This window comes from Heterodontus francisci, chromosome 10 (assembly GCF_036365525.1).
Source record: "Heterodontus francisci isolate sHetFra1 chromosome 10, sHetFra1.hap1, whole genome shotgun sequence".
Classification (NCBI taxonomy): domain Eukaryota; kingdom Metazoa; phylum Chordata; class Chondrichthyes; order Heterodontiformes; family Heterodontidae; genus Heterodontus; species Heterodontus francisci.
In genome coordinates, this window is record NC_090380.1 from 30,428,646 (window position 1) to 30,454,438 (window position 25,793).

The 25,793-nt window shown below is 42.6% G+C and overlaps 1 protein-coding gene across 5 annotated transcripts in view; it reads right to left on the reverse strand.

Annotated features, from left to right (window-relative positions):
* Positions 1–25,793, reverse strand: part of LOC137374374 (rho GTPase-activating protein 6) — a 642,504-nt gene that overhangs the window by 152,451 nt on the left and 464,260 nt on the right. For all 5 annotated transcript variants that reach the window (XM_068040369.1, XM_068040368.1, XM_068040371.1 and 2 more), the window contains one exon: positions 13,910–14,069. In XM_068040369.1, coding sequence (XP_067896470.1) covers positions 13,910–14,069 — 160 coding nt within the window. The remainder of the gene's footprint in view (positions 1–13,909; positions 14,070–25,793) is intronic.

A 25,793-nucleotide genomic window follows, 5' to 3' on the forward strand; every position in this document is an offset into this window, starting at 1 on the left:
TTAGCAACCATACCTTTGGCTCCTTCATCAGAGTCATTTATATAAACTGCAAAAGGTTGAGGCCCCAGCTCAGATCTCTGTAACAAGTGGTGTGCTACATCTTGCCAACCAGAAAATGAACCATTTATGCCTACTCTCTGTTTCCTGTTAGCTAGCCAATCTTCTATCCATGCCAATAGGTTACCCCCTACACCATGAGCTTTTATTTTCTGCAATAACCTTTGATGTGTCACCTTATCAAATGCCTTCTGGAAATCTAAGTACAATACATCCAACAGTTCCCCTTTATCCATAGCACATGTAACTCCCTCAAAGAACTCCAATAAATTGGTTAAACATGATTTTCCTTTCACAAAACCATGTTGAAATTGCCTGATTGCCTTGAATTTTTCTAAATGCCGTGCTATAACGTCTTTAATAGCAGTTAACATTTCCCTAAGACATGTTAAGCTAACTGGCCTGTAGTTTCCTGCTTTTTGTCTTCCTCCCTTTTTGAATAAAGGAGTTACATTTGCTATTTTCCAATCTAACAGAACCTTCCCCGAATCTAGGGAATTTTGGAAAATGAAAACTAATGCATCAACTATCTCACTAGCCACTTCCTTTAACACCCTAGGATGATCTCATTGCTGTTTGTGTGACCTTGCTATGTAAATTGGCTGCCATGTTTCCTACATTCCAACAGTGACTACACTTCAAAAGTACTTCATTGGTTGTAAAGAGCTTTAGGACATCCTGAGGTCACGAAAGATGCTATAGAAATGCAAGTCTTTCCTTCTTTCTATCATCACAAAGAAGGCAGTGAATGAGTTTAATAATGTTTTGTTCATGTGACTTTTTAAAAACAAATGTATTGAAACAAACAATAATCAGTTGATACACAGCCAGAACTAAATCCCTTGTGTAGACTGAGTGAGGTGCACACAGTGAGATGCAGAGTTTCTTTCCTGCTGCATGCTGCTCAGAGCGTAACAGCAAAATAGCATCATCACATTAGTCAGGTTTCATTTATGACACCAACAGCCTTATTCAATTAAATAAAAACACACAAAGAAGGACAAACAGCTCTGGTTTTATACAGTTGTTATGAGGGGGAGAGAAAAAAAGAAAATGGGAGTTAGACATTTCCACGATCCTTCGTATGAAGGTATGCTCCCTGATTTCACTCCTGAATGTTCTGGCACTCATATTAAAATTATACCCCCTTGATCTGGATTCAGTGTCTACCCTATTGTGTGTTTGCAACAAGGGCCAGCAGCTTTTTTTGGCAGCAATGGCCAACCTTTCGCTGCTAACACATACACAACTCTCTACAAATTATCGCATCTTCAGGTAAATACTTCACCCCTCGCTCAAATATAACTGGTCTTGGTATTTTAAAATTTTATTTGCTTTCTAACACTCCTGTGAAGAGCCTTGGAAGATGTTATTACATTAAAGGCGCTACATAAGTACAAGTAACTGCCGTTGTCAGCCATAGCTGAACACTTCATTATCCCTATTGTCATAGGCAGTTTGTATCATGGGAGATTACACATTACACATTGAAGCAGCATTTAAGCAAACTTCACCCTTTAATTGTAGTTGGAGGGATTGAATGGCCTACTCCTGTTCCTGTCACTGGGGTATTTATGGAAAAAATTATTTCACCATAAGGCTATAAAATAACTATATACATGAAAATATCCTCATTATTATATCGACATACAGATGGTACATCTAGTTAAGGTACTGTGGGGCATGGTACTGAGCTTCATAGAGCAGAAAGCTGCAGGTTCAATCTCTGGTCAATGCGAGTCAGACAAAAACACACACGTCAATTCAGAGAACTAACAAAATCCAAAACTCAGATTAACTACGAATGTAGTTCTCTTGATAGGTGAAAACAAGGAGTTGGACTAAACCTGTAGTGCGACATAGGTATGCCTGCAATTTAGTTTAATTGCTGTAGTGTAGTGTATTGTATCGTACTGGCTAAGCTAGTATGTTGTGATAGCCAAGCATTTGTATACAGCAATTTTGCCTCTCTGTTGCCCAATCTGTTGGGAGGTGTAAATAAAAAAGTTCCACAAAGGCTGTTTATAGTAAGACTCATTCTAGATTTACTCAGTGAATACACAAAAACAGTTTGTACCAGTGATGATTTTAGAAGCCAATGATGTGATAGGAGAGCCCTGAAAGCATGAGAATTTTCTCAATGCTGTCGAAGCATATAACCTCCCCAGCCCTTTGCAGAGAAATAACATGATAAAATGCTTCCCTTTGCAGTTCTCTGCAAATGGGGGCATTTTATTATGCAACAGCCGTAGCATTCCTATTGGAATCAGAAGGTGCAGGGTGCAAACCTCATTCCAGACTGTCCAGCAACCTCCAGCTCGGAATTCTGGGTTGACATCCTGTGGGATTACTTGTGGGTGTGGGTGTGGGTGTGGGTGTGGGTGTGGGTGCCCCCGCCCCCCCACCCTATCATCAGATGGGTTGGTGGGAGTCCATAAAACCCTCCTGCTGCATAGGAATAAACACACTATAGATTGGTATAGAGATTACTACGCCACGTTCACATCATAGCCTACCAGACTGTTAATGCTTCAACAACTTCACACTGTCCTCCAGGGAAAGTATGTGAAGATACAAAATGGCATCACATACCGACATTAATCCTAGCCAGAGTGCACTCGCAAGACAAAGCTGGCTCGTCATTCCATCTCAACATCACATAACTTCATACCACATGACAGCCCATGGGCAGATGACGACTTAAATTCAACTACATAAAAAAAAATTTTATGTAGCTTCAGAAGAAATAAGGGTGAATTAATATCACAACAAAACCCAAGTGTTAAATTCCGATTTAAAAAAAACACCAATGTGTACTTCTCTATCATTAGCTGATCAATGCGATGTGTATTGAAAGTGTTGCAAACGCACAAGACTGCTAGGTGATGTTAGAAATCTATTACACCCCTATTGATTATAAATGTGACCCCTCACATTTTTCACTGTGGATATTGACTATCCTAATGTGGATGGTGCAGTCTCTCCCCTCATTTCCTACACTGATAAAATGGTTCACCTAAACTTTGAAATTTTAAAAAAGCTTTTAAAATTCCCATCCCAGTGTTCAACTCCCTTCACGGCCTCATCCCTCACTAACTGTAACCTCCTCCAGCCCTACAACCCTCTAAAAACGTGGTCCCCTAATACAGGCCTGTTGTGCAACCGCCACTTCCTTCAGACTTCTAAGTCCAAAGCTCTAATTTATTTTCTAAATCTCTCCTACTTTAAGATGCCCCCTTAAAACCTACCACTTTGATCAAGCTTTTGGTCACCTGTCCTAATGTCCCCTTCTTTGGTTCAGTGTCAATTTTTGTGCAATTGTGCTCCTTTACTATTTTACGAATACTATATAAATGCAAGTTGTTGTTGACACCATGAGAAGATAAAGCATCCATAATTTTTAACCACATGTTACAAGTCACCACTGGTACATTTTTTTTATTCTTTCATGGGATGTGAGTGTCGCTGGCTAGGCCAGCATTTGTGGCCCATCCCTAATTGTCCTCGAGAAGGTGGTGGTGAGCTGCCTTCTTGAACTGTTACAGTCTATATAGTGTAGAAACTCCCACAGTGCTGTTAGGAAGGGAGTTCCAGGAATTTGACTCAAAAACAGTGAAGGAACGGCAATATAGTTCCAAGTCTGAATAGCGTTTGGCCTGGAGGAAAGTTTGCAGGTGATGGTGTTCCCATGCATCTGCTGCTCTTCTAGGTGGTAGAGTTCATGGGTTTGGAGGGTGCAGTCGAAGAAGGCTTGGTGAGTTCCAGCAATGCATTTTGTAGATGGTACACACTGCTGCCACTGTGTGCCAGTGGTGGAGGGCGTGAATGTTGAAGGTGGTGGATGGGGTGCCAAACTGGCTGCTTTGTCCTGGATGGTGTCAAACTTCATGATGTTGTTGACTTCCTGGATGAGTGCAGCTCCAAGAGTATTCCATCACACTCCTGACTTACGCACTGTAAAATTCCCAGCCTCTGTCCTGCTCTTGAGCCACAGTATTTATATGGCTGGCCCAGTTAAATTTCTGGTCAATAGAAACCCCCAGGAAGTTGATGGTGGAGAATTCAGCGATGGTAATGCTGTGGAACATCAGGGGGAGGTGGTTAAATTCTCTCTTGTTGGAGATGATCATTGCCTGGCACTTGTGTGGTCAAATGTTACTTGCTACTTATCAACCCAAGCCTGAATGTTGCTCAGCTCTTGCTGCATGCGGTCCCAGACTGTTTCAGTATCTGATAAGTCACGAATGGTACTATACACTGTGCTATCAGTGCACATCACACTTCTGACCTTATGATGGAGGGAAAGTCATTGATGAAGCAGTTGAAGATGGTTGGATCTAGGACACTACTCTGAGGAACTCCTGCAGCAATGACCTGGGGCTCAGATGATTGACCTCCAACAACCACAACCATCTTCCTTTGTGCTAGCTATGGCACCAACCAGTGGAGAGTTTCTTCCCCCGCCCCACCCCTACCCACCCAATTCCCATTGACTTCAGTTTTGCTAGGGCTCCTTGATGCCACAATAGATCAAATGCTGCCTTGATGTCACTCTCACCTCACCTCTGGAATTCAGCTCTTTTGTCCACATTTGGACCAAGGCTGTAATAAGGTCTGGAGCTGCATGGCCCTGGAGAAATCCAAACTGAGCATCGGTGACCAGGTTATTGCTGAGTAAGTCCCACTTGATAACACTGTCAATAACAACTTCCGTCACTTGGCTGATGATTGAGAGTATTCTGATGGGGTGGTAATTGGCCGGATTGGATTTGTCCTGCTTTTTGTGGACTGGACATACCTGGGCAATTTTCCACATTGTCAGGTAGATGCCAGTATTGTAGCTGTACTGGCTAGGGGCACAGCTAGTTCTGGAGCACAAGTCTTCAGTACTACAGCTGGGATGTTGTCGGGGCCCATAGCCTTTGATGTATCCAGTGCCTTCAGCTATTTCTTGATATCACGTGGGAGTGAATTGAGTTGTCTGAAGACTGGCATCAGTGATGTTGGGGACCTCAGGAGGAGGCTGAGATGGATCATCCACTTGGCACTTCTGGCTGAAGATGATTTTAAATGTTTCAGTCTTGTCTTTTGCACTGACGTGCTGGGCTCCCCCAGCATTGAGGTTAAGGATGTTTTTGTAGCCTCCTCCTCCGGTTAGTTGTTCAATTGTTCACCACCATTCACAACTGGATGTGGCAAGACTGCATAGTCCAGATCTGATCTGTTGGTTGTGGGATTGCTTAGCCCTGTCTATCACATGCTGCTTGGCATGCATGTAGTTCTGTGTTATAGCTTCACCAGGGTGGCACTTCATTTTTAAGTATGCCTGATGCTGCTCCTGCCATGCATTCCTCATTGAACCAGGGTGGAATCAGTGGCTTGATGGTGATGGTAATGGTAGAGTGAGAAATATGCTGGGCCATGAAGTTACAGATTGTGATTAAATACAATTCTGCTGCTGCTAGCGCCTCATAGATTTGAGCTGCTAGAACTGTTCTGAATCTATCCCATTTAGTATGGCAGTAGTGCCGCACAACACTATGAAGGGTATCTTTAGTGTGAAGAAGGGACTTTGTCTCCTCAAGGACTGTGCCGTGAACACTCCAACCAATACCATCATGGACAGATGCATCTGTGACAGGTAGATTGGTGAGGACAAGGTCAAGTAAGTTTTTCCCTCTTGTAGGTTCTCTCACCACCTGCCATATTAACAACAGATAAAAGTATCACTCTGTAGAAAAACCCTAAATATGGGAATCAATATATATATTTTTTTATAAACAATAATTCATCACCACTCTAACCCCATTCCCTATTTCATTTCCAAAATGTTAGCAATTGCTGCAAATGTAATGACAGGAATTCTCCAATTAAGCCAGTTAACTGTTTCACAGTAGGGAACATACTGTTCATCTCAAAAATGTAACTCCTCCAGTCTTGTTGAAAACAAACCTTCACATGAGGCAAAGGCCAGTAATGCCCAGAGTTCTTTAAGAATTTTTTCTTTAAAAATCTGCCTGTTAGCATCATCCATTTTGTGCAACATAAAATAAATATACCTGTAACTGCCACTCCCAGAAGCCATCAGCTCATCTTAAAGCTAATGCCTCAATTAATATACAATCAATATTTGAAGAGGGTTCCAAACAGTTCAGCTCTAGCCCTCTAACTACAAAAATCGTTTCTAACAAGCCCTCCCCTCTAAGTTACCAAACTGGGTTCTAAGAGCTTGTCCTGACTGCAAAACTGATGGCAGAATCTCTCATAATTTTGAACACTGACAAGAGCAAATAAGAGAGACTATTTCTACTGGCAGCTGAGTCAGTAACCAGGGTGCACAGATTTAAGACAGTCAGCAAAAGAACCAGAGGGGAGGCAAGGAGAATTTATGATTACCTGGAATGCATTGCCTGAAAGAGTTGTGAAAGCAGATTCGATAATTATTTACAAAAGGGAATTGGATAAATATCTGAAAAGAAAACATTTGCAGGGCCATGCAGAAAGAGCAAGGGAGTAGGACTAATTGGATAGCTCTTTCAAAGAGCCAGCACAGCAACAATCGGCTGAACAGCCTCCTGTGCTGTGAAATTCTATGAATGATTCTAAATGTCAACAAGCTGACACCAAGGCTGAAACAGTGACTGGCAGAGTTGAAACTCTGATAGTTGCCTGGCACAGCTAAACCTGACTCAGCCACAGTGGTGCTGGGATTGAAAATTGGCTGCATCATTCATATTTAGCTCTGTTGGGTGGCAGGTGTGTGGATATTGGGCAAGGAGCGGGTTCTTCTGGCTGTGATACCCACTACTGCCTGCCAACATTCATTGCCCACACTCAAGAGAATGGCTGCTCAGACAGGGCACTGGAGGACTTCTAGCACCAGTGAAACTATTCCACCACATAAATCAGCATCTTTAGGAGGAGAGAAAGGTTAATGGAGAACAATTGTTGTACGTGCGGGTGGGGGCATGAAGAATAACTTCTTTGTGCTTAAACGTGTCAATCTATAGAACAGACTGCCATGTAGTGCAGTAAATATTAACATGTTTAAAACATGCAAAAAGAATTGGGTTTATAGTTTTTAACAGTACTAGCTGCAAGGATACAAGCTTGGGGTGGAAAAAAGCTAATAAATGCTTAGATAATAAAAACAAGAAATGCTGGAAATACTCAGCAGATCTGGCAGCATCTGTGGAGAGAGAAGCAGAGTTAATGTTTTAGGTCAGTGACCCTTCATCAGAACTGGCAGAGGTTAGAAATGGAATAGGTTGTTAGCAAATAAAGCCGGGGTGGGGCAGGAGATAACTAAAGGGAAGGTGTTGATAGGACAAGGTCACAGAGAATAACTGACCAGAAGGTCATGGAGCAAAGGCAAACGGTATGTTAATGGTGTGCTGAAAGACAAAGCGTTAGTACAGAGAAGGTGTTAATTGACAGAAAAATAGAGCAACCTGGGCCAAAGCACAAACATGACAAAAAGAAAAAGTAGTGGGTAGGCATATGGTAAAAAAAAATGTCGAAACAAATTGAAATACAAGAAAAGAAAAGAAAAAACAGCTGAAAATAAAAAGGGGGGCCCCGTCATGCTCTGAAATGATTGAACTAAATGTTCAGTCCGGCAGGCTGTAGCGTGCCTAATCGGTAAATGAGATGCTGTTCCTCGAGCTCATTAACCTGTGGATGTGCAATCATACCCTTCCTCTGATTTGTGAATGACTATCTACTTTGAAGTTACTATTGGGGGTGGTGGGGAGGGGGGCTTCCCACCCCTCAACATCTTTACTCATTTGCACAATTAGACAGCAGTTTCCATGAACAGTAACCTCACAATCACTTTACTCCTTTTATTGTACGGTGCTCGGACAGCATCCTGTGCATGAGAAATGCTATCGAATGCAAGTTTCTTATTCTTGTAATTCACCACCCTCGTAATGCACCACTTGTTCTCCTTGAATATAAAGGTCAATAAAAACATGGTCCTGGGACAAAGTGTTGCATCTCCACCCCTCATCACACTAAATAATGCCCCACTGGAAGTGGTGCTGACCCTTAGGAACCAACTGATGGTTTATAAGGCCTGTGCTCTCAGCACCTTGCTGTATGACTGTGAAACATGGGAGACTTACAGCTATCAGGAAAAGAAGCTCAATAAATCTCCATCTTCGCTGCCTGCGGCGCATTATGGGTATATCCTGGCAGCACAAAATCACAAATGTGGGAGTCCTCTCAAAGGCAGGCACTAATTAAGCAGACACAGCTTCAATGGTTCGGACACGTCCGCAGGATGGAAGACGGTCGCATACCCAAGAACTTTCTGTATGGTGAGGTAGCTGGGGCCATATGACCAGTGTGGTGCCAAAAGCTCCACTTCAAGGATGCTTACAAGTGTGACATGAAGACCCTAAATGTCAACTATCACACCTGGGAGTTACTAGCTGGCGAAAGAGGGAAATGGTGACACGTCCTGTGGACTGGTGTGCACTACCACAATGACTAGTTGCAACAGCAGCTTGGCAACAGGCATCAATGCCAAAGTCAACAACTCACAGCATCACTTGGCAGTTTCATGTGCAGCACTTGTGGCAGAACCTGCCTCTCAAGGATTGGCCTTCACAGCCATCAGCAAATGTGCAGCAAGAGAAGACACCCCACCTAAATGGACTGCTTGCTGCGTGTCCATCGTCTTTCATAGATGGAAGGATGCCAACCAAACCAATTCACCAACCAAATGATGGTAGCATTGATTTTCCATTTGGGTATTCCCAGCTTGCTCTCTCGGCTGGCCTTGGTACCTTTCCTCCTCCAGAAACTTCACAGCTCATCCAAAACTCTTGCACGTCCCTAATTCCATCACCCAACCATTGGCAGCCATACTTTCACCTGCCTAAACCCCGAGTTCTGGAATTCCCTCCCTAAAGCTCTCTACCGCTCTCTCCTCCTTGAAGAGGCTCCTCAAAATGTACTCACCTGTCCGCATATCCTTTTATGTGGCTTGGAGTGAATTTTTATTTGATTATGTTCCTGTGAAGCTTTGGGATGTTTTACTACATGGCTAAAAATGATGTGGGAGGCAGAGGTTTCAATTCATGGGACACTGGCACCAGTACTGGGAAAGAGAAAGCTGCTCCGTTGGGACGGCCTCCACATAACATCAGGCCGGGACCGGTGTTCTGGCAAATCAAATGATTACAGTTGTAGATAGAGCTTTAAACTAATGAGAGAGGGAGTGTTCAGGTAAGGGAAAATCTATAAGTGAAAGAAAAAGTCAAAGCTGTAGAACAGAGTAATGACTTGGACAAAGTTAAGCAGATTCTGTCAGGAAGGGGCAGAGATGTTAATAATAGGAACAGGAAACTAACAAAGACCACATCACAGAAAAATATTAAAAATTAAAATTGAAATCTGCTATATCTGAATGCACAAAGTATTAGTAACAGGATAGATGAATTAATGGCAAAATAGAGATAAACAAATTTGATCTGGTACCATTACTGAGACATATTTGCAAGGTGCCGAAAGTTGGGAGCTAAATATTCCAGGGGACTTGACTTTTAGAAAAGATAATCAAAATATAAAAAGGAGGCAAGGTAAACCTGATAATAAAGGATGAGATAAAGGCAGTACTGAGAAGGATCTTAGCCCAGAAAATCACAATGTAGAATCAATATGGTTGGAGCTAAGAAATAACAAAAAGGCAGAAAACAACGGTGGGAGTACTTTATAGGCCTCCAACAGTCATCATAAATGTTGGACAGTATAGATCAGCAAATTACAGGAACATGTAACAAGGGTAATGCAATAATCCTTTGGGACGTCAATCTTCATATAGACTGGGGAAATCAAATTGGCAAAAGCAGCTTGGAGGACCAGTTCAGTAAATGCATTCAAGACAGTTTCCAGAACAATATGTTGAGGAACCAACTAGGGATAAGCTATTTTAGATTTGGTATTGTGCAATGAGACCAATTAGTTAAATTAGTATAATTATAGTAAAGGATCCTCTGGGGAACAGTGATCATCATATGATGAATCCCAAAGTTTGAGATGATGTGGTTAAGAACGAAACTCAGGTCTTAAATTTAAACAAAAGCAATTATAGAGGTATGCGGGATTGGTTGGCTGAGGGAGATTGGGAGATTAGATTAAAAGATATGATGGTAGATAAGCAATGTCGAACATTTAAAGAAATATTTCATAATTCTCAAACATAGATTGGCTTGAGAAATAAAAAAACTGCTGGAAAAGTGGTACAGCTATGGCTAACTAGAGAAGTTAAGGAGAATATTAGATTAAAAGAAAGGGTTTACAATATTGCCAAAGAGAGCTGTAAACTTGAGAATAGGGAGGGCTTTAAAAGTCTGCAAAAATTGACCAAGAAACTGATAGAGTGAGAAAATGGAATGAGTGTAAACTAGCAAGAAATATAAAAAAGATTGTAAAGAGCTTTCATAAGTATGTAAAAAGGAAGAGACGAGATTAGTGAAAGTAAATATGGTCCCATAAAGGCAGAGGCAGGAGAAACTATAATGGGGAATAAAGAAATGATAGACATGCTAAACATACTGGAAAAAGTGGGGAACCAAGGATCTAACAGAACTGAGGAAGTAAAGTAAAGTAATTAAGAAAGAAAAAGTACTGGATACATTAATGGGACTAAAAGCTGACAAGTATCTACCTATAGCCAAGGGTTTTAAAAGAGGTGGCTGCAGAGATTATGGATGCATTGGTTTTGATCTTCCAGAATTCTCTAGATTCTAGAATGGTCCCTGTGGCTTGGAAGGTAGCAAATGTAACACTGTTGTTCAAGAAAGGAGGTGGAAAAAAAACATTGAAGTAGAGGCCAGTTAACCTGACATCTGTAATAGAGAAAATTCTAAAATCTATTTAGGATGCGGTAACAGGACACATGAAAAATCACTATGATCAGGCAATGTTGACATGGTTTTATGAAAGGGAAAGTGTTTGACAGATCTATTGGAGTTTTTTTTGAGGGTGTAACTAACAAGGTAGATAAGGGGGAACAAGTGGGATGGAGTAAATTTGGATTTTCAGAAGGCATTTGATAAGGTGGCACAGAAAAGGTTGTTACACAAGATAAGGGCTGATGCGATTGGAGTAATATATTAGCATGGACTGAAGTTGGTTAAACAGAGAGTAGGGATAAACAGGTAATTTTCAGAATGTCAGGGTGCAACCAATGGAATGTTGCAACTAGTGGAATGCTGCAAGGAGTGTTTGAACGTCAGCTATTTACAATCTATATCAATGACTTAGATGAGGGGACTGTGCAATATTTCCAAGCTGGGTGATGATACAAAACTAGGTGGGAAAATAAGCTGCAAGGAGGATATGAAGAGGCTGAAAATGGATATAGACTGGTTAAGGTGATTGCACAAGAAGATGGGAGATGGAGTATTGTGTAGGGAAGTTTGAAATCATTGACTTTGCTAGCAAGAATGGAAAAGAAGAATTTTTTTTTGAAAAGGAGAGCGCCTGGGAAATGTTAGCATTCGGGAATTTGCATGTCCATGTACGCAAATCACAAAGCTAATGTGCAACTACAAGTTAGGAAGGCAAATTGTATATTACCCTTTACAACAAGGGATTTGGAGTACAAGAGTAAGTAAGTCTTGCCACAACTATATAGGGCTTTGGTGAGGCCACACTTGGAGTACTGTTTACAGTTTTGTTCTCCTTAACAGAGAACGAATATACTTGCCTTGCAGCGGATGCAACAAAGGTTCACTACATTGATTCCGGAGCAGAGAGGGCTGTCCTATGAGGAGAGATCAAGTAGAATGGGCTTATATTCTATAGAGTTTAGAATTAGAGGTGATCTCACTGAAACGTAGAGGACTTGACAGGGTAGATGCTGAGAAGCTGTTTCCCTGGCTGAGAGTTTAGAACTAGAAGTCATAGTTTCAGGATAAGGGGTAAGCTATTTAGGACTGTGATGAGGAAAAATTTCTTCATTCAGAGGATTGAGTGTCTTTGGAATTCACTACCACCACCACCCCATCCCCGAGGGCTGTGGATGTTCAGTTGTTGAATATATTCAAGACTGAAATTGATGGCACTAAGGGAATCAACGGAAATGGAGATAGGGCAGGAGAGTAAAGTGAATGTAAAATTTCAGTCATGATCTTACTAAAGTGAGGAATCATTATGGCCTACTCCTGCTCCTATTTATGTTTTTAAAAGCACATGGATGTACAGTTCTGCTGCTGTTGAAGGGAAAATATCAGGTGTACGTGAATGGGCAAAGTGGGCTGAGATTCGTTTGCACACACTGTACATATTTCCAGAGGTGGGGATGTCCAAATTCAGAAGTACCTGAAAGGTACAGGCGTTTAAATTAAGCATTATATTGGGAGCAGGGACAGCCTGCAAGATACTTCCTAGTTATTCTGATTCACAGGACATCAATTCTTTATGCCTATTGTCAACTGGGTCAGGCTTACTAGGCAATGAAAAAGATATAGAGTAATTCAGTGTAAAATGTTTTTGTATCAACACACTCTAACCGTGGAGAATGTTCAGTACCATTCACAACTCCTCAGATACTGAAGCAATCCGTGTCCAAATGCAGCAAGACCTGGACAACTTTCAGTCTTGGGCTAAGTGGCAAGTAACATTTGCACCACACAAGTGCCAGGCAATGACCATCTCCAACAAAAGAGAATCTAACCATCTCCCCTCGACGTTCAATGGCATTACCATCGCTGAATCTCCCACTATCAACATCCTGGGGGTTACCACTGACCAGAAACTGAACTGGATCTGCCACATAAATGCCGTGGCTACAAGTCAGAGGCTGGGACTATGGTGGCGGGTAACTCACCTCCTGTCTCCCCAATGCCTGTCCACCATCTACAAGGCACAAGTCAGGAGCGTGATGGAATACTCGCCACTTGCCTGGATGGATACAGCTCTAACACCACTCAGGAAGCACGACACTACCCAGGACAAAGCAGCCTGCTTGATCGGCACCCCATCCACTATCTTCAACATTCGCTCCCTCCACCACTGATGCACAGTGGCAGCAGTGCGTACCATCTACAAGGTGCCCTGCAGCAACTCACCATGCCTCCTTCGGCAGCACCTTCCAAACCAGTGACCTCTAGAAGAACAAGAACAGCAGACACATGGGAACACCACCACCACCTGCAAGTTCCCCTCCAAGTCACACACCATCCTGACTTGGAAATATATCGTCGCTCCTTCACTGTCGCTGGGTCAAAATGCTGGAACTCCCTTCCTAACAGCACTGTTGGTGTACCTACACCCCAGGGACTGCAGCGGTTCAAGAAGGCAGCTCAACACCACCTTCTCAAGGGCAATTAGGGGTGGGCAACAAATACTGGCCCAGCCAACAATGCCAAAATCCCATGAACGACAAAAAAGAGATTCGCAGGCTGATGAACAGTCTGAGTCCTTTTCTTGTATTCCCACTTCAACTGGAAAGCAAATAGATTCTTCATTATCCAATTTGATGATGGAGAAAAAAAAAGACTTTTTGCCCAATCTCCATTATTTTTATAACTAAAACAAAAGTGTTCAAAAAAAAAATAAAAAAACACTTTTTTTTTTAACGCCTTTAAGATTTTTCTCCTGGGCTGCTTGCAGCAGTGACCAGGAGATTAATCTTCAACTCCTGGAGACTCCAGGACAATCCTGGAGGGTTGGCAACCCGAGTTACAGGGCTCTTCATCAGCATTACAACATGTAAAAAAAAAATTCTTAGTTACATTACCTGAAAACTGAGAAAAAGTAATTCTAATGTCACAGACCATGAAAAGTTTAAAAAAAAAGTTGTGATCTTTATGAGAAACTCTTTGCAAGGAGGTCTTACCTTTTGGAATTGTAACCTGGCAGCCCAAGTCATAGTCCTGCTGCAGCCGATAAAAAGCCACTTCCTGTAGCCGTACTCTCTCCAGCTCTGAAAGACTCTGAATAGGGACAGGCTTCAGTCGAACACTGCGGCCAGACATGCTGTTCCAAGTAAAGTCACCCTGTTGTTAGAAAGAGATAGTTAATAAAAAGGGATCACAGAAAAAGAATATAGAGCACAGCATAGTACCTGTTTTAATCACCAATTGACCAGGACTTTCAGTAAATTTTAAGTCTTGGATTTACCCTATTGATGCCTTTTTTTTGAAAAAAAACCCAGAATCTTCATGGCATTTGTCTGTATACCAGTACTGGGCTGACAAAATCAGGGTTAGCAAAACTTATAATTTTAATAAACACTTTAAAAAACTTCTTGAGATTTCTACAATTACAGGAAACATCTCATCCATCTGTATATAGAAACAATGTGCTGACAAATCTTTTCAGACTCCCAGCATTTGCAGGTTTCTTTTCCACCATTGTTTTCTTTTGCCCCACCCACCTCCACCCACCCACGAACAAGTCATCAGATTGAGCAGAGAGCTGAATGGATTCTTAGCATGGCTATTCTAAAAATGAACACATGGTCAAGTGAAACAGTTCAACCTCATTAAAAAAAAAAGCTCCTAAAGGTGGCAAGCAAATTGTTTGTTGAGCAAAGCAAATGTTCCAACAATAATAAAATATAGGGCTGAGTTTTACCAGCCCCTCAACGCCATGGGTCATGGCGGGGAGGCCTGTAAAATGCTAGCAGGAGCGGCTCGCCATGGCCCACGATGCCGAGAAGGCCCCGCTGGATAATAGCAGCGGTGGAGAGGCCTCGGTGTGGCCTCCCCACCCCCGCCACTTGGTGGTGGGGCCTTCATTACAATATTAAAATGAGGGTAATTAAAAATTCAAATTAACTTACCTGATGGTGGCGGCCGTCTCACGCCGATTTTACGATTGCAACTCGCGCACCTTCGTAACTCCATTTGGAGTTCCAAGGAGAGACACTGGTGGTGAGGAGGGAGGAATAAAATTATCAGAGCGGGATGCGGGGGGGGGGTGGTGGGTAGCATGGAAAACCTTTTTCATTAGGTGTGGGGATGGTGGGAAGCGGTTGAGGGTCAAAGGAAATAAAGTTCGGGGGAAAAGTTCGGGACATAAACAAAAAAAAAGTGTTTTCTGGGGGGATAGGGAAACTTATATATAGATTACCCATTGCGGGCGGGAGACAGGATTTAAAGTTACATAAAAATTTTATTTTTATTTCCCAGAGACCGGGACCTTTAAAAATTTAAATGTCGCTGAAAGGCTTGAAGCCCTTTAAAAAAGGCGCCAGCACGGATGCCATTGCCGGGGACACGGTGGCCGCCCCTTCCAGATCATTGGGGGTGGACACTCCACCCCCTCCATTTAAATGAGCCCCCGCGCAAAATATTGCGGGGGCTCAATGGCAGCAATTCCATGTCAGAAGGCTACCAACTTCATAGCACCGCCGCAGAGCGCTGATAAAATTCAGCCCGTAATTTCATCATCTAATCTCAAACAGGGAAAACTATGATAAGGGCAGTAGTTGTGTCGTACTTTTGATTAGAAGTGACAGGCACATTTCACTCTCACGATATAGAAGTGCAATCTGAACCCAAGTCTGTAATCACCATATGTCTGAAGATTCACATCCACCAAGACACCTTTAATTCAAAATCTATGACTTCACTCGCCAGCGTGTGCAGGTTACCGTGTGTAGGTTTAACGATTAACTCTTTAAGAACACAAGAACAGAAGAAATAGGAGCAGGTGTAGGCCATTCAGCCCCTCAAGCCTGCCCCGCCATTCAATAAGATTATGGTTGATCTGCACCATACCTCAACTCCTCTTGTGGCAGCTCCCCATAGCCCTCAACTCCCCAATATTTCAAAAATCTATCTATCTCCTCTTTAAATACTTTCAGTGATCTAGCCTCCACAACTCTCTGAGGTAGAGAATTCTAGACATTAACTATCCTGAGAGAAGAAATTCCTTTGCATCTCAGTTTTAAATGAGTGTCCCCTTATTATGTAACTATGTCCACTAGTTTGAGATTCCCCCACTAGTGGAAACATCTTCTCAACAACTACCCTGTCAAGCCCCCTCAGAATCTTGTACGTTTCAATAAGATCGCCCCTCATTCTTCTAAACTCCAATGAATAAAGGCCTAACCTGTTTAGCCATTCTTGATAAGTCAACCCCTTCATACCTGGAATCAGCCTAGTGAATCTCTTTTGAACTGCCTCCAATGCCTGTATATCCTTTCTTAAATATGGGGACCAAAACTGTACACAGTACTCCAGGTGCAGCCTCACCAACACACTGTTCAGTTGTAACAAGATTTCCCTATTTCTAAACTCCAACCCTCTAGCAATAAAGGCAAAAATTCCATTTGCCTTCTTAATTACTTGCTGCACCTGCATGCTAACTTTTTGTGTTTCATGCACAAGAACACCCATATCCCTCTGTGCTGCACTTTTTTTTTTAATAAGAGTGTCTCTCCATTTAAATAATAGTCTGCCTTTTGATTCTTCCTGCCTCACACTTTCCTGCATCATCTGCCAAGTTTTTGCCCACTCACTCAACCTATCTATATCCCCTTGCAGATTCCTTATGTCCTCATCACAACATGCCCTCCCACCTATTTCTGTATTGTCAGCAAATTTGGATATATTACACTCTGCCCCCTCCTCCAAATTATTAATATAGATTGTAAATAATTGAGACCCGAGGACTGATCCTTGTGGCACTCCACTAGTTACATCTTTCCAACCTGAAAAAGACCCATTAATCCAACTCTCTGTCTTCTGTGGGTTAACCAATCCTCAATCCATGCTAATACACTACCCCCAATACCATGAGCTCCTTTCTGGTGCAATATTTCTCACTCTGGAGAATATGCAGGCCTAGCACCACCATCAATGACATCAGAAGTAATGGGCCAGACTTTGCTGAAGTAGGGCAACTAACAGCATCTGTTATTGGTTAGACTTGCCCCACACCTTTCAGTTCAAAACAATTTTGCCCATTAAGTGTTGAAAATGTTAGCTGACAACAGTGCAAGACGCAGAAGGAAATGTAAATTGGAGTGGATGAATTCAAGTACAGAAAAAAGAGAGCGCAAGAGAGAAAAAAAAGACGGAGAGCCAAAAAGAGAGAAAGAAAGAGAGAGAAACATTAAAACATTTTAATTTTAAATGACATTTTTAAAATTTCCAAAAATGATTGCCTGAAAGAATGAGATTCCACAGAGGTAATAGTTCATTTTCAGTCCCAGAGAGGTTGATTGGCAGCAATTAATAACCATCACATCAGTATGAGTATGTGCTTGAAATGACAAGACTTATTCATTTCAGTTTAGTTCATATATGCCACTCAAGTACAGCCATTTCACAACATTCAATGCATGTCAATTGTGAGGCTGTCAGTGAATAAATCAATTTCATGAAGCCAGTGGCAACTCAGGCAGAAATTTCTTATGTGCTCCTCGCCTGAAGTTGCTGCAACATTTAGGCATAAATAACAGCGAGTGCCATTAGCCTCATCATTATCTGGACTGCAATATCTGGCCCAATCTCTCGCCAGACCAAAACATGTATGGGTTAAAAAGTATCTTGGTGAAATACACAGAAGGAAAAGAATAGCAAGATGTTGTTAGTAGCCAATAGCTAAATGCACCAAAGGACCCAGTTGTAAATGAAAAGACCGTCTCCAAATTCTTTGCATTTCTCGGAGTCCATGGTATTAATCACAGATGACCATAATGGAAGATCACTCCCAGGTTTCCTACTTGCATTCCACATGAAGGTTAGGTGACTTGGAAGATGGAAAATCCCAGAGTGTGACATCTCCACTCACTGCTGTACCGTTGTAACAGAGCATTGCTCACATTATAGCTGTTTTGTAAGGTTCGGAATATTTATACCAAGTGAAGTGTAGACGCTTATCCCTTTATAGCTAAATGAATGTTTAAAGGGACTGCAGACATTCTGGCGGCAGAATTTTGAGCTACTGGAGAGCACCTTTGTAGCTGGATACTTTTCTTTATAATGTGGCATGAAAAGTTCAATGTGAGACTTGAACTGTGATAAAAGGAGGAATGACAGACAAGAAATGCAGAATAAAAAGAAAAAACAAGACTTGCATTTATTTACCACCTTACATAACCTCATGACATCGCAAAGAACTTTACAGCCAATAAAGTACTTTTGAAGTGTAGTCACTGTTGCAATTTAGGAATCGCAGCAGCCAATTTTAACATAATGAATGAATTACCAGATACATTTTTAAGTGATGTTGAAAGACAAATGATAGGCAGAATACCAGGGAAACTCCCTTGCTCCTCTTCAAAACAGTGCCATGGAGTCATTTACATCCACCTGAGGGGGCAGGCAGGACTTCAGTTTAACATCTCATTTGAAAGACAGCACCTCCAATGGCAGAGCACTCCCTCAGCACTGCACTGGAGTGTCAGCCTAGATTATGATCGCAAGTCTCTGGAGTGGGACTTGAATCCATGGCCTACTGACTCACAGGTTATGTATGCCACTTATAATATTACTGTTTAATCGCTCATACATTGTGCGCGGTAAGTCAAATTTTGAAAGTTTTACACCACATAACGTATAGTTCTGTCGAGGAGGGGAGAAACACTCATCGTTCAGAATTTAATTGATGTTTAGGTGGTCAGGGAAGTTTTCAGATTGCAGTTCGCTCATCATTTTCAGGCTGGAAGCTGGCAGTGCAGGCTTCAATTATTTGAACATTACTTTATGTCTGTAAATAAGTATGTTGATGTCTGCATGTGCTGATACATATAGAGTTTTCTCTTTAAAGTATCTACTCCCATCAGTCACGAAGTAAAATATCAGATTATAGCATGCACATCACTTAAATTTTCCTGCATTCTTTCACATAAATTCTGATCATACCATAGCACCAAACATGCGAAACTGAAAACTTTCAGGTCTGACCTCAATCACGCGGCGATTTGCTAGTGCTATTGGAGAGGGTTTAAATTAACTTGACAGAGGCGTGGGAACCAGCAGATAACATAAGAGGAACACCATGATGCACAAACAATTGGGAGAGACAGATTGCACTAGAGTAGGAAATATTAAGTTATTAGGTGGGGTCAGAGTAAGAGGGAAAGTAATAAAGTCTAAATTAGGGTTACTATGTATGTATGTGAATGTGCGGAGTGTGGTAAATAAGGTAGATGGGCTGCAGGCGCAGATAGCCACGTGCAAGTATGATGCTGTGGCGATAACAGAGACCTGGCTCAAAGAAGGGCAGGACTGGGTACTAAATATTCCTGGATACAAGGTGTTCAGGAAAGATAGGAAAAGGAAGGAAAGGGAGAGGGGTGACATTTCTGATTAAGGAGAACATTGCAGTGCTGGAGACAGAAGGTGTCCGAGAGGAGTCCAGGCCAAAATCTATTTGGCTGGAGCTGAGAAACAAAAAAAGATGCAATTACATTACTCAGTGTAGTATTATAGGCCACCAACCAGCAGGAAAGATGCAGAGGAACAAATTTGCAAGAAATTACATACGGGTGCAAGAATTATAGAATGGTTATAATGGGGGATATTAATTATCTGAATGTAGACTGGGATAGTAGTAGTGTAAAGGGCAGAGAGGGATAGGAGTTTCCAGAGTGTGTTCAGGAGAATTTTCTACAGCAATAAGTTTCCAGTCCAATGAGAAAGGAGGCACTGCTAGACCTGGCTCTTGGGAATGAGGTGGGCCAAGTGGATCAAGTTTCAGCAGAACATTTAGGGGACAGTGATCATGATAGCATAGGTTCAGGTTAGCTATGGAAAAGGACAAGAGGCCACAGTAAGAATAATGAACTGGGGGTAAAGCCAACTTCAACAGGGTAAGAATGGATTTGACCCAGATAAATTGGAATCAAAGGTTGGCAGGCAAAACAGCAACTGGGCTGCCTTTAAAGAAGAGATAGTTCGGGGACAGTCAAGGTACATTCCCATGAAGGGGGAAGGTAGGGCAAACAAATCCAGAGCTTCCTGTATGACGAAAGAGAGAGATTAGGATGATGATGATGATAAAAGTGTGCTTATGACAGATGTCAGGTGGATAACACAACAAAGAACCAGACGGAATATAGAAGATCCAAGAGGGGAAATGAAAGAGCAAATAAAAGAAGCAAAGTGTATGAAGAGAGACTGGCAGCTAATATAAAAGGGAATCCAAAAGTTCTATAGGCATATTTACAGTAAAAGGGTGTCGAAAAGGGGGAGTGGGGCCAATTTGGGACCAAAAAGGAGATTTACACATGCAGGCAAGGGACATGGCTGAGGTATTAAATGAATACTTTGCTTCTGTCTTTACCAAGGAAGAAGATGCTGCCCAATTCATGGTGAAAGAGGAGGCAATTCAAACACTTGAAAGGTTTAAAATTGATGAGGGGATATTGGATAGGTTAGCTGTACTTAAATTTGATAAGGCACCAGGACTGAGTGAGATGCATCCAAGGGTACTGAGGGAAATGAGAATGGAAATTTCAGAGGCAGTAGCAGTAATTTTCCAGTTTTCCTAAGATTCAGGGTGATGCCAGAAGACCAGAGAATTGCAGATGTTCAAAAAAGGGTGTATAGATAAGCACAGCGACTACAGGCCAGTCAGTTTAACCTCAGTGGTAGGGAAACTTCTAGAAACGATAATTTGGGACAAAGTTAAACAGTCACTTGGGCAAATGCAGATTAATTAGGGAAAGCCAGCACAGATGTGAAGGACAAATCGTGTTTAACTAACTTGCTGGAGTTTTTTTGATGAGGTAACAGAGAGGGTTGATGAGGGCAATGCTGTTGATGTGGTGTACATGGACTTCCATAAAGCATTTGATGAAGTGCCAACACAACAGACTTGTGAGCAAGGTTATACCTCATGGAATAAAAGGGACTGTAGCAACATGGATACGAAATTGGCTGAGTGATAGGAAACAGAGGAGTGGTTAATGGATGTTTTTCAGACTAGAGGAAGGTTTGTCGTGGAGTTCCCCAAGTGTCAGTGTTAGGACCCTTGCTGTTCCTGATACATATTAATGACCTAGACCTTGGTGTACAGGGCACAATTTCAAAATTTGGAGGTAATACGAGACTTGGAAATGGTGAACTGTGAGGATAACGTAGAATGTCAAAAGTACATAGGTTGGTGGAATGGGCAGACAAGCAGCAGACAAAATTTAATGCAGAGAAGTATGAAAGGACTCATTTTGGTAGAAAGAATGCAGGGAGACAATATAAAATAAAGGGTAAAATTCTAAAGTGGGTGCGGTAGCAGAAGGACCTGGGTGTATATGTTCATCAATCATGGAAGGTGGCAGGACAGGTTGAGAGAGCAGTTAATACAGTATACAGCTTATAGGAGCATAGAGTAGAAAAGCAAGGAAGTTATGTTAAATTTATACAGAACACTGGTTTGGCCTCAACTAGAGTATTGTGTCCAGTTCTGGGTGCCACACTTCAGGAAATATGTGAAGGCATTGGAGAAAGTGCACAAAAGGCTCACGAGAATAGTTCCAAGGATGAGGAACTTCAGTTATGAGGATAGATTGGAGAAGTTGGGAAGAGAAGGTCGAGAAGACATTTGATAGAGGTATTCAAAATCATAAGGTGTCTCTTGTTAATATGATGCGCCAAGTGTGTTAGCGTAGTGGTGGTGCGTAGCGGTTAGTCTGCTTGCCACCTCTCGCTTTCAGCTCTCACCACTGGCTAGCAGTACAAGTAGAAGTAATTCAAAAATAGGAGCCGAGTGCGTAAGCATCTCGCTGTCAGTACATAGCCTCTCCATCAGCAAACCCTATGTAGTGCTTCCCTGTGGCAACATACATAAACTGGGTATCCCGTGGTAGAGCATTGCTATCCGACCCGAAGGGACCCGACAACGGGTTGCTCTTCCAGGTCCGGCATTCGGGCTCAGGTCGGGCCAGGCACACTATCACCACCTCCGGTACGTGGCTCCAATGTTAATGTACTTTCTAAACAACGTTTCAAGTCCAGTTACAGTTTTTTAAGCTTGTGCAGATAAGCTACAAAGTGAAAAAACGGAAGCTAGGTTAACTGATGGTCGGGTCGGGTGCGGGAAAAAAAAAAGAAAGGACTCGGGCCGGGCCGGGCCAGGGTCGCATGTGGTTCTGTCAGGCTCTGGTCAGGTTTCATTTGCAGACCCAAGTCGGCCTTTAGCCCATGGTCCCAGGTTAAACTACAGGGGACTTGGAGGAGGCCTGGCCCCCAGATGCATGGCATGTGGTTCTGCCCTGATGCCCACGAGTCAGACCCCCAGCTATGGATAAATAGCCTCACTGCCTTGTAGGTGTCTTGGGAGAGAAGGCGACAGAAAATCCAGTGGAGTCCGTTGTCAGTCATTTATCAGGCAGCTTTCTGGCACCAAACAGTAGTGATTTTTCCTTTTCTCTGGACAATACGAGCAATGCTGGAGGGGGCGTCCTGATGCTTGGGCAACTGAGGGTCTCCATACTATTTTCCCAGGCTTGCTCGTCTCCCAAGGTAGATTTGGAAAGACTGTTGCCATTGGTTGAGGGATCGAGAACAAGAGGGAACAGATTTAACATAATTGGCAAAAAGAGGAAAATATTTTTATGCAGCAAGCGGTTAGGATCTAGAATGCACTACCTGAGAGTGTGGTGGAGGTAGGTTCAGTCGAGGCATGCAAGAGGGAATTGGTTTGTTATCCGAAAGGAAACATTGTGCAGGGCTATGGGGAGCGTGGCATCAGGTAAACTGCTCTTTTTGGAGAAACAGCACTAACACGACGGGCTGAATGGCCTCCTTCTGTGCTGTAACAATTCTGTGATTCAATCCTTCCATACTATCCCCCCTCTCTCTCCCTGTCTCCTCCCCTTTAAGGGTCTCTTTGACTAAGTTTCCAATATCTCCATTTGGCTCAGTGTCAATCTCTGCCCATTTACACTTCAGTAAAAGTTCCTTGAGGCATTTTTCTACATTAATGGTGCTACATAAAAACAGGTTGTTATTGTTTCCACCTAGACTGCTGGTGAAATTCATTGAAGAACAATACAGTACCAAATATAGGAGAGCAGATGACTGGCAGGTATGCAAGGGAGTGACTGATGTTTGGGTGGAGATGGCACTTAAAGCCTGACCAGCCTTCATCTTAATTGCTTGTAGCTTTACCCTGCCATCTTCTTTCTTTCTTTCTTTTGGGCCTCCTTATCTCGAGAGACAATGGATACGCGCCTGGAGGTGGTCAGTGGTTTGTGAAGCAGCGCCTGGAGTGGCTATAAAGGCCAATTCTGGAGTGACAGGCTCTTCCACAGGTGCTGCAGAGAAATTTGTTTGTCGGGGCTGTTGCACAGTTGGCTCTCCCCTTGCGCCTCTGTCTTTTTTCCTGCCAACTACTAAGTCTCTTCGACTCGCCACAATTTAGCCCTGTCTTTATGGCTGCCCGCCAGCTCTGGCGAACGCTGGCAACTGACTCCCACGACTTGTGATCAATGTCACACGATTTCATGTCGCGTTTGCAGACGTCTTTATAGCGGAGACATGGACGGCCGGTGGGTCTGATACCAGTGGCGAGCTCGCTGTACAATGTGTCTTTGGGGATCCTGCCATCTTCCATGCGGCTCACATGGCCAAGCCATCTAGACTGCCATCTAGTCCATATTAAAACCACATACTAAAACTGAATATTGTTAGCGTGGATGTTTAGGACAGAAACTTAAAGTCCCAGAATTATGAAGATACACGGCGTACTGTATGCAAGTATAAACACACAGATAGCAGCCTTTAAACTGTTCTTTCTTGTACTACTATTTCATACTAGTTACTGTAAATTAACACTCACTTCTTCAAGCTGCGCCGCCCCCCCCCCTCCCCGCCCCGCACCAATCATGAGTAGTGGGAGCCCATAAAATCCTCCTGCTGTACAAGACCCTATCTACTGGTATAGAGAATGTTATGGCCATGTATTGTGGAATTTGTCACATTTGTTTGTTACTTGCTGTCTGCGTTGAGTGTTTCCTGTGTGCTGCGAGCAATGAAGGAATATCTTGAAATCCCACAATGGGAATGTTCAGGCTGTGGCCTGTCAGACTGTTAATCAGCCTGCAAATCCTTCCATTATTCCACACTATTCTCCCAAGGGAATAGCAAGAAGGTACGAAAAAAACAAACCATTTTATGAAATGTATATTAGGTAGCCTGAGTCTGCATTGAACTCTCAGTAATCACTCTGTAATCAGAGACCACAGGACAGTCTTCTGCCAATTATCCATACAATAATGTATTAGTTTGTCTCAAACATATATTTTAAAAACTCAGTTCTCAAAACCAATGTACAGTGTAAACAATATTGGCTTATTTTCCAGTAAATTACTGAATCCCATTGTGGGATTTCAAAATATTCCTTCATTGCTCGCAGCACACAGGAAACATTCAACAGAGACAGCAAGTAACAAACAAATGTGACAAATTCCACAATATATATTTCAACTTCAAATAAAAAGTATTGATTAATGATACAAAGTAATGTGCTGAAACTACTCTTGTTACTAATCTTGAAACCTCAGGGAGATGCGCATTTTTCAAACGATCCTTGAATCCAGCAAATGAAATGAAGCAAATCAAATCGTACAAACCTTTTAAAAGAAACTTTATGCTTTCATTTTGCCCCAGATTGCTTTTACACCAAAAATATAATTTGAGTAGTCATCTTAGCATCCTAACACGAGGAGATCAGTGTTTGTGCTTTAATAAAAACACTGACTATAATTGTTGCCGTCATCTTATCTTCTCACTCTTCCCCTGGAGAAGAGTTTGTAGTAGTGGATGTCACGGGATGACAACCCAGAATTCAGTCAGAGCTCCGGTCTCTACTCACCAGGACTGTCTGGAGCGGTGTCCAAATCAGAGGTGGGAATTCTATCACTGAGCTTGCTCCCATCAATTATGCTGATGCATCATGTTCTTTAATTCATTGATGGGATGTGAGAGTCACTGGCTAGGCCAGCATTTATTGCCCATTCCCAATTGTCCTTGAGAAGGTGGTAGTGCTGCAGTCCATGTGAGGTAGGTACTTCCACAGTGTTGTTAGGAAGGGAGTTCCAGGATTTTGACTCAGCGACAGTGAAGGAACTGCAATATAGTTCCAAGTCAGGATGGTTGTGGCTTAGAGGGGAACTTGCAGGTGGTGGTGTTCCCATGCATCTGCTGCCATTGTCCTTCCAGGTGGTAGAAGTCGTGGGTTTGGAAGGTATTGTCCAAGCAGCCTTGGTGCATTGCTGCAGTGCATCTTGTAGATGGTACACACTGCTGCCACTGTGCATCGGTGGTGGAGGGAGTGAATATTTGTACATGGGGTGCCAATAAAGCAGGCTGCTTTGTTCTGGATAGAGCTTCTTGAGTGTTGTTGGATCTGCACCCAACCAGGCAAGTGGAGAGTATTCCATCACACTCCTGACCTGTGCCTTGTAGATGGTGAACAAGCTTTGGGTAGTCAAGAGTTGTATTATTCACCGCAGAATTACTAGCCTCTGAGCTGCTCTTGCAGCCATGCTATTTTTATGGATACTCCAGTTCAATTTCTGGTCAATGGTAACCCCCAGGATGTTATAGTGGGGGATTCAGCAATCATAATGTCATGGGGAGATTCTCTCTTGTTTGAGATAGTCATTGCCTGGCACTTGTATGGCGCGAATGTCACTTGCCACTTATCAGCCCAAACCTATATATCATCCAGGTCTTACTGCATTTCAACACGGACTGCTTCAGTAACTGAGGAGTTGCACAATGTTCAGCACCATTTGCAATCAGCAGCATACATCCCCACTT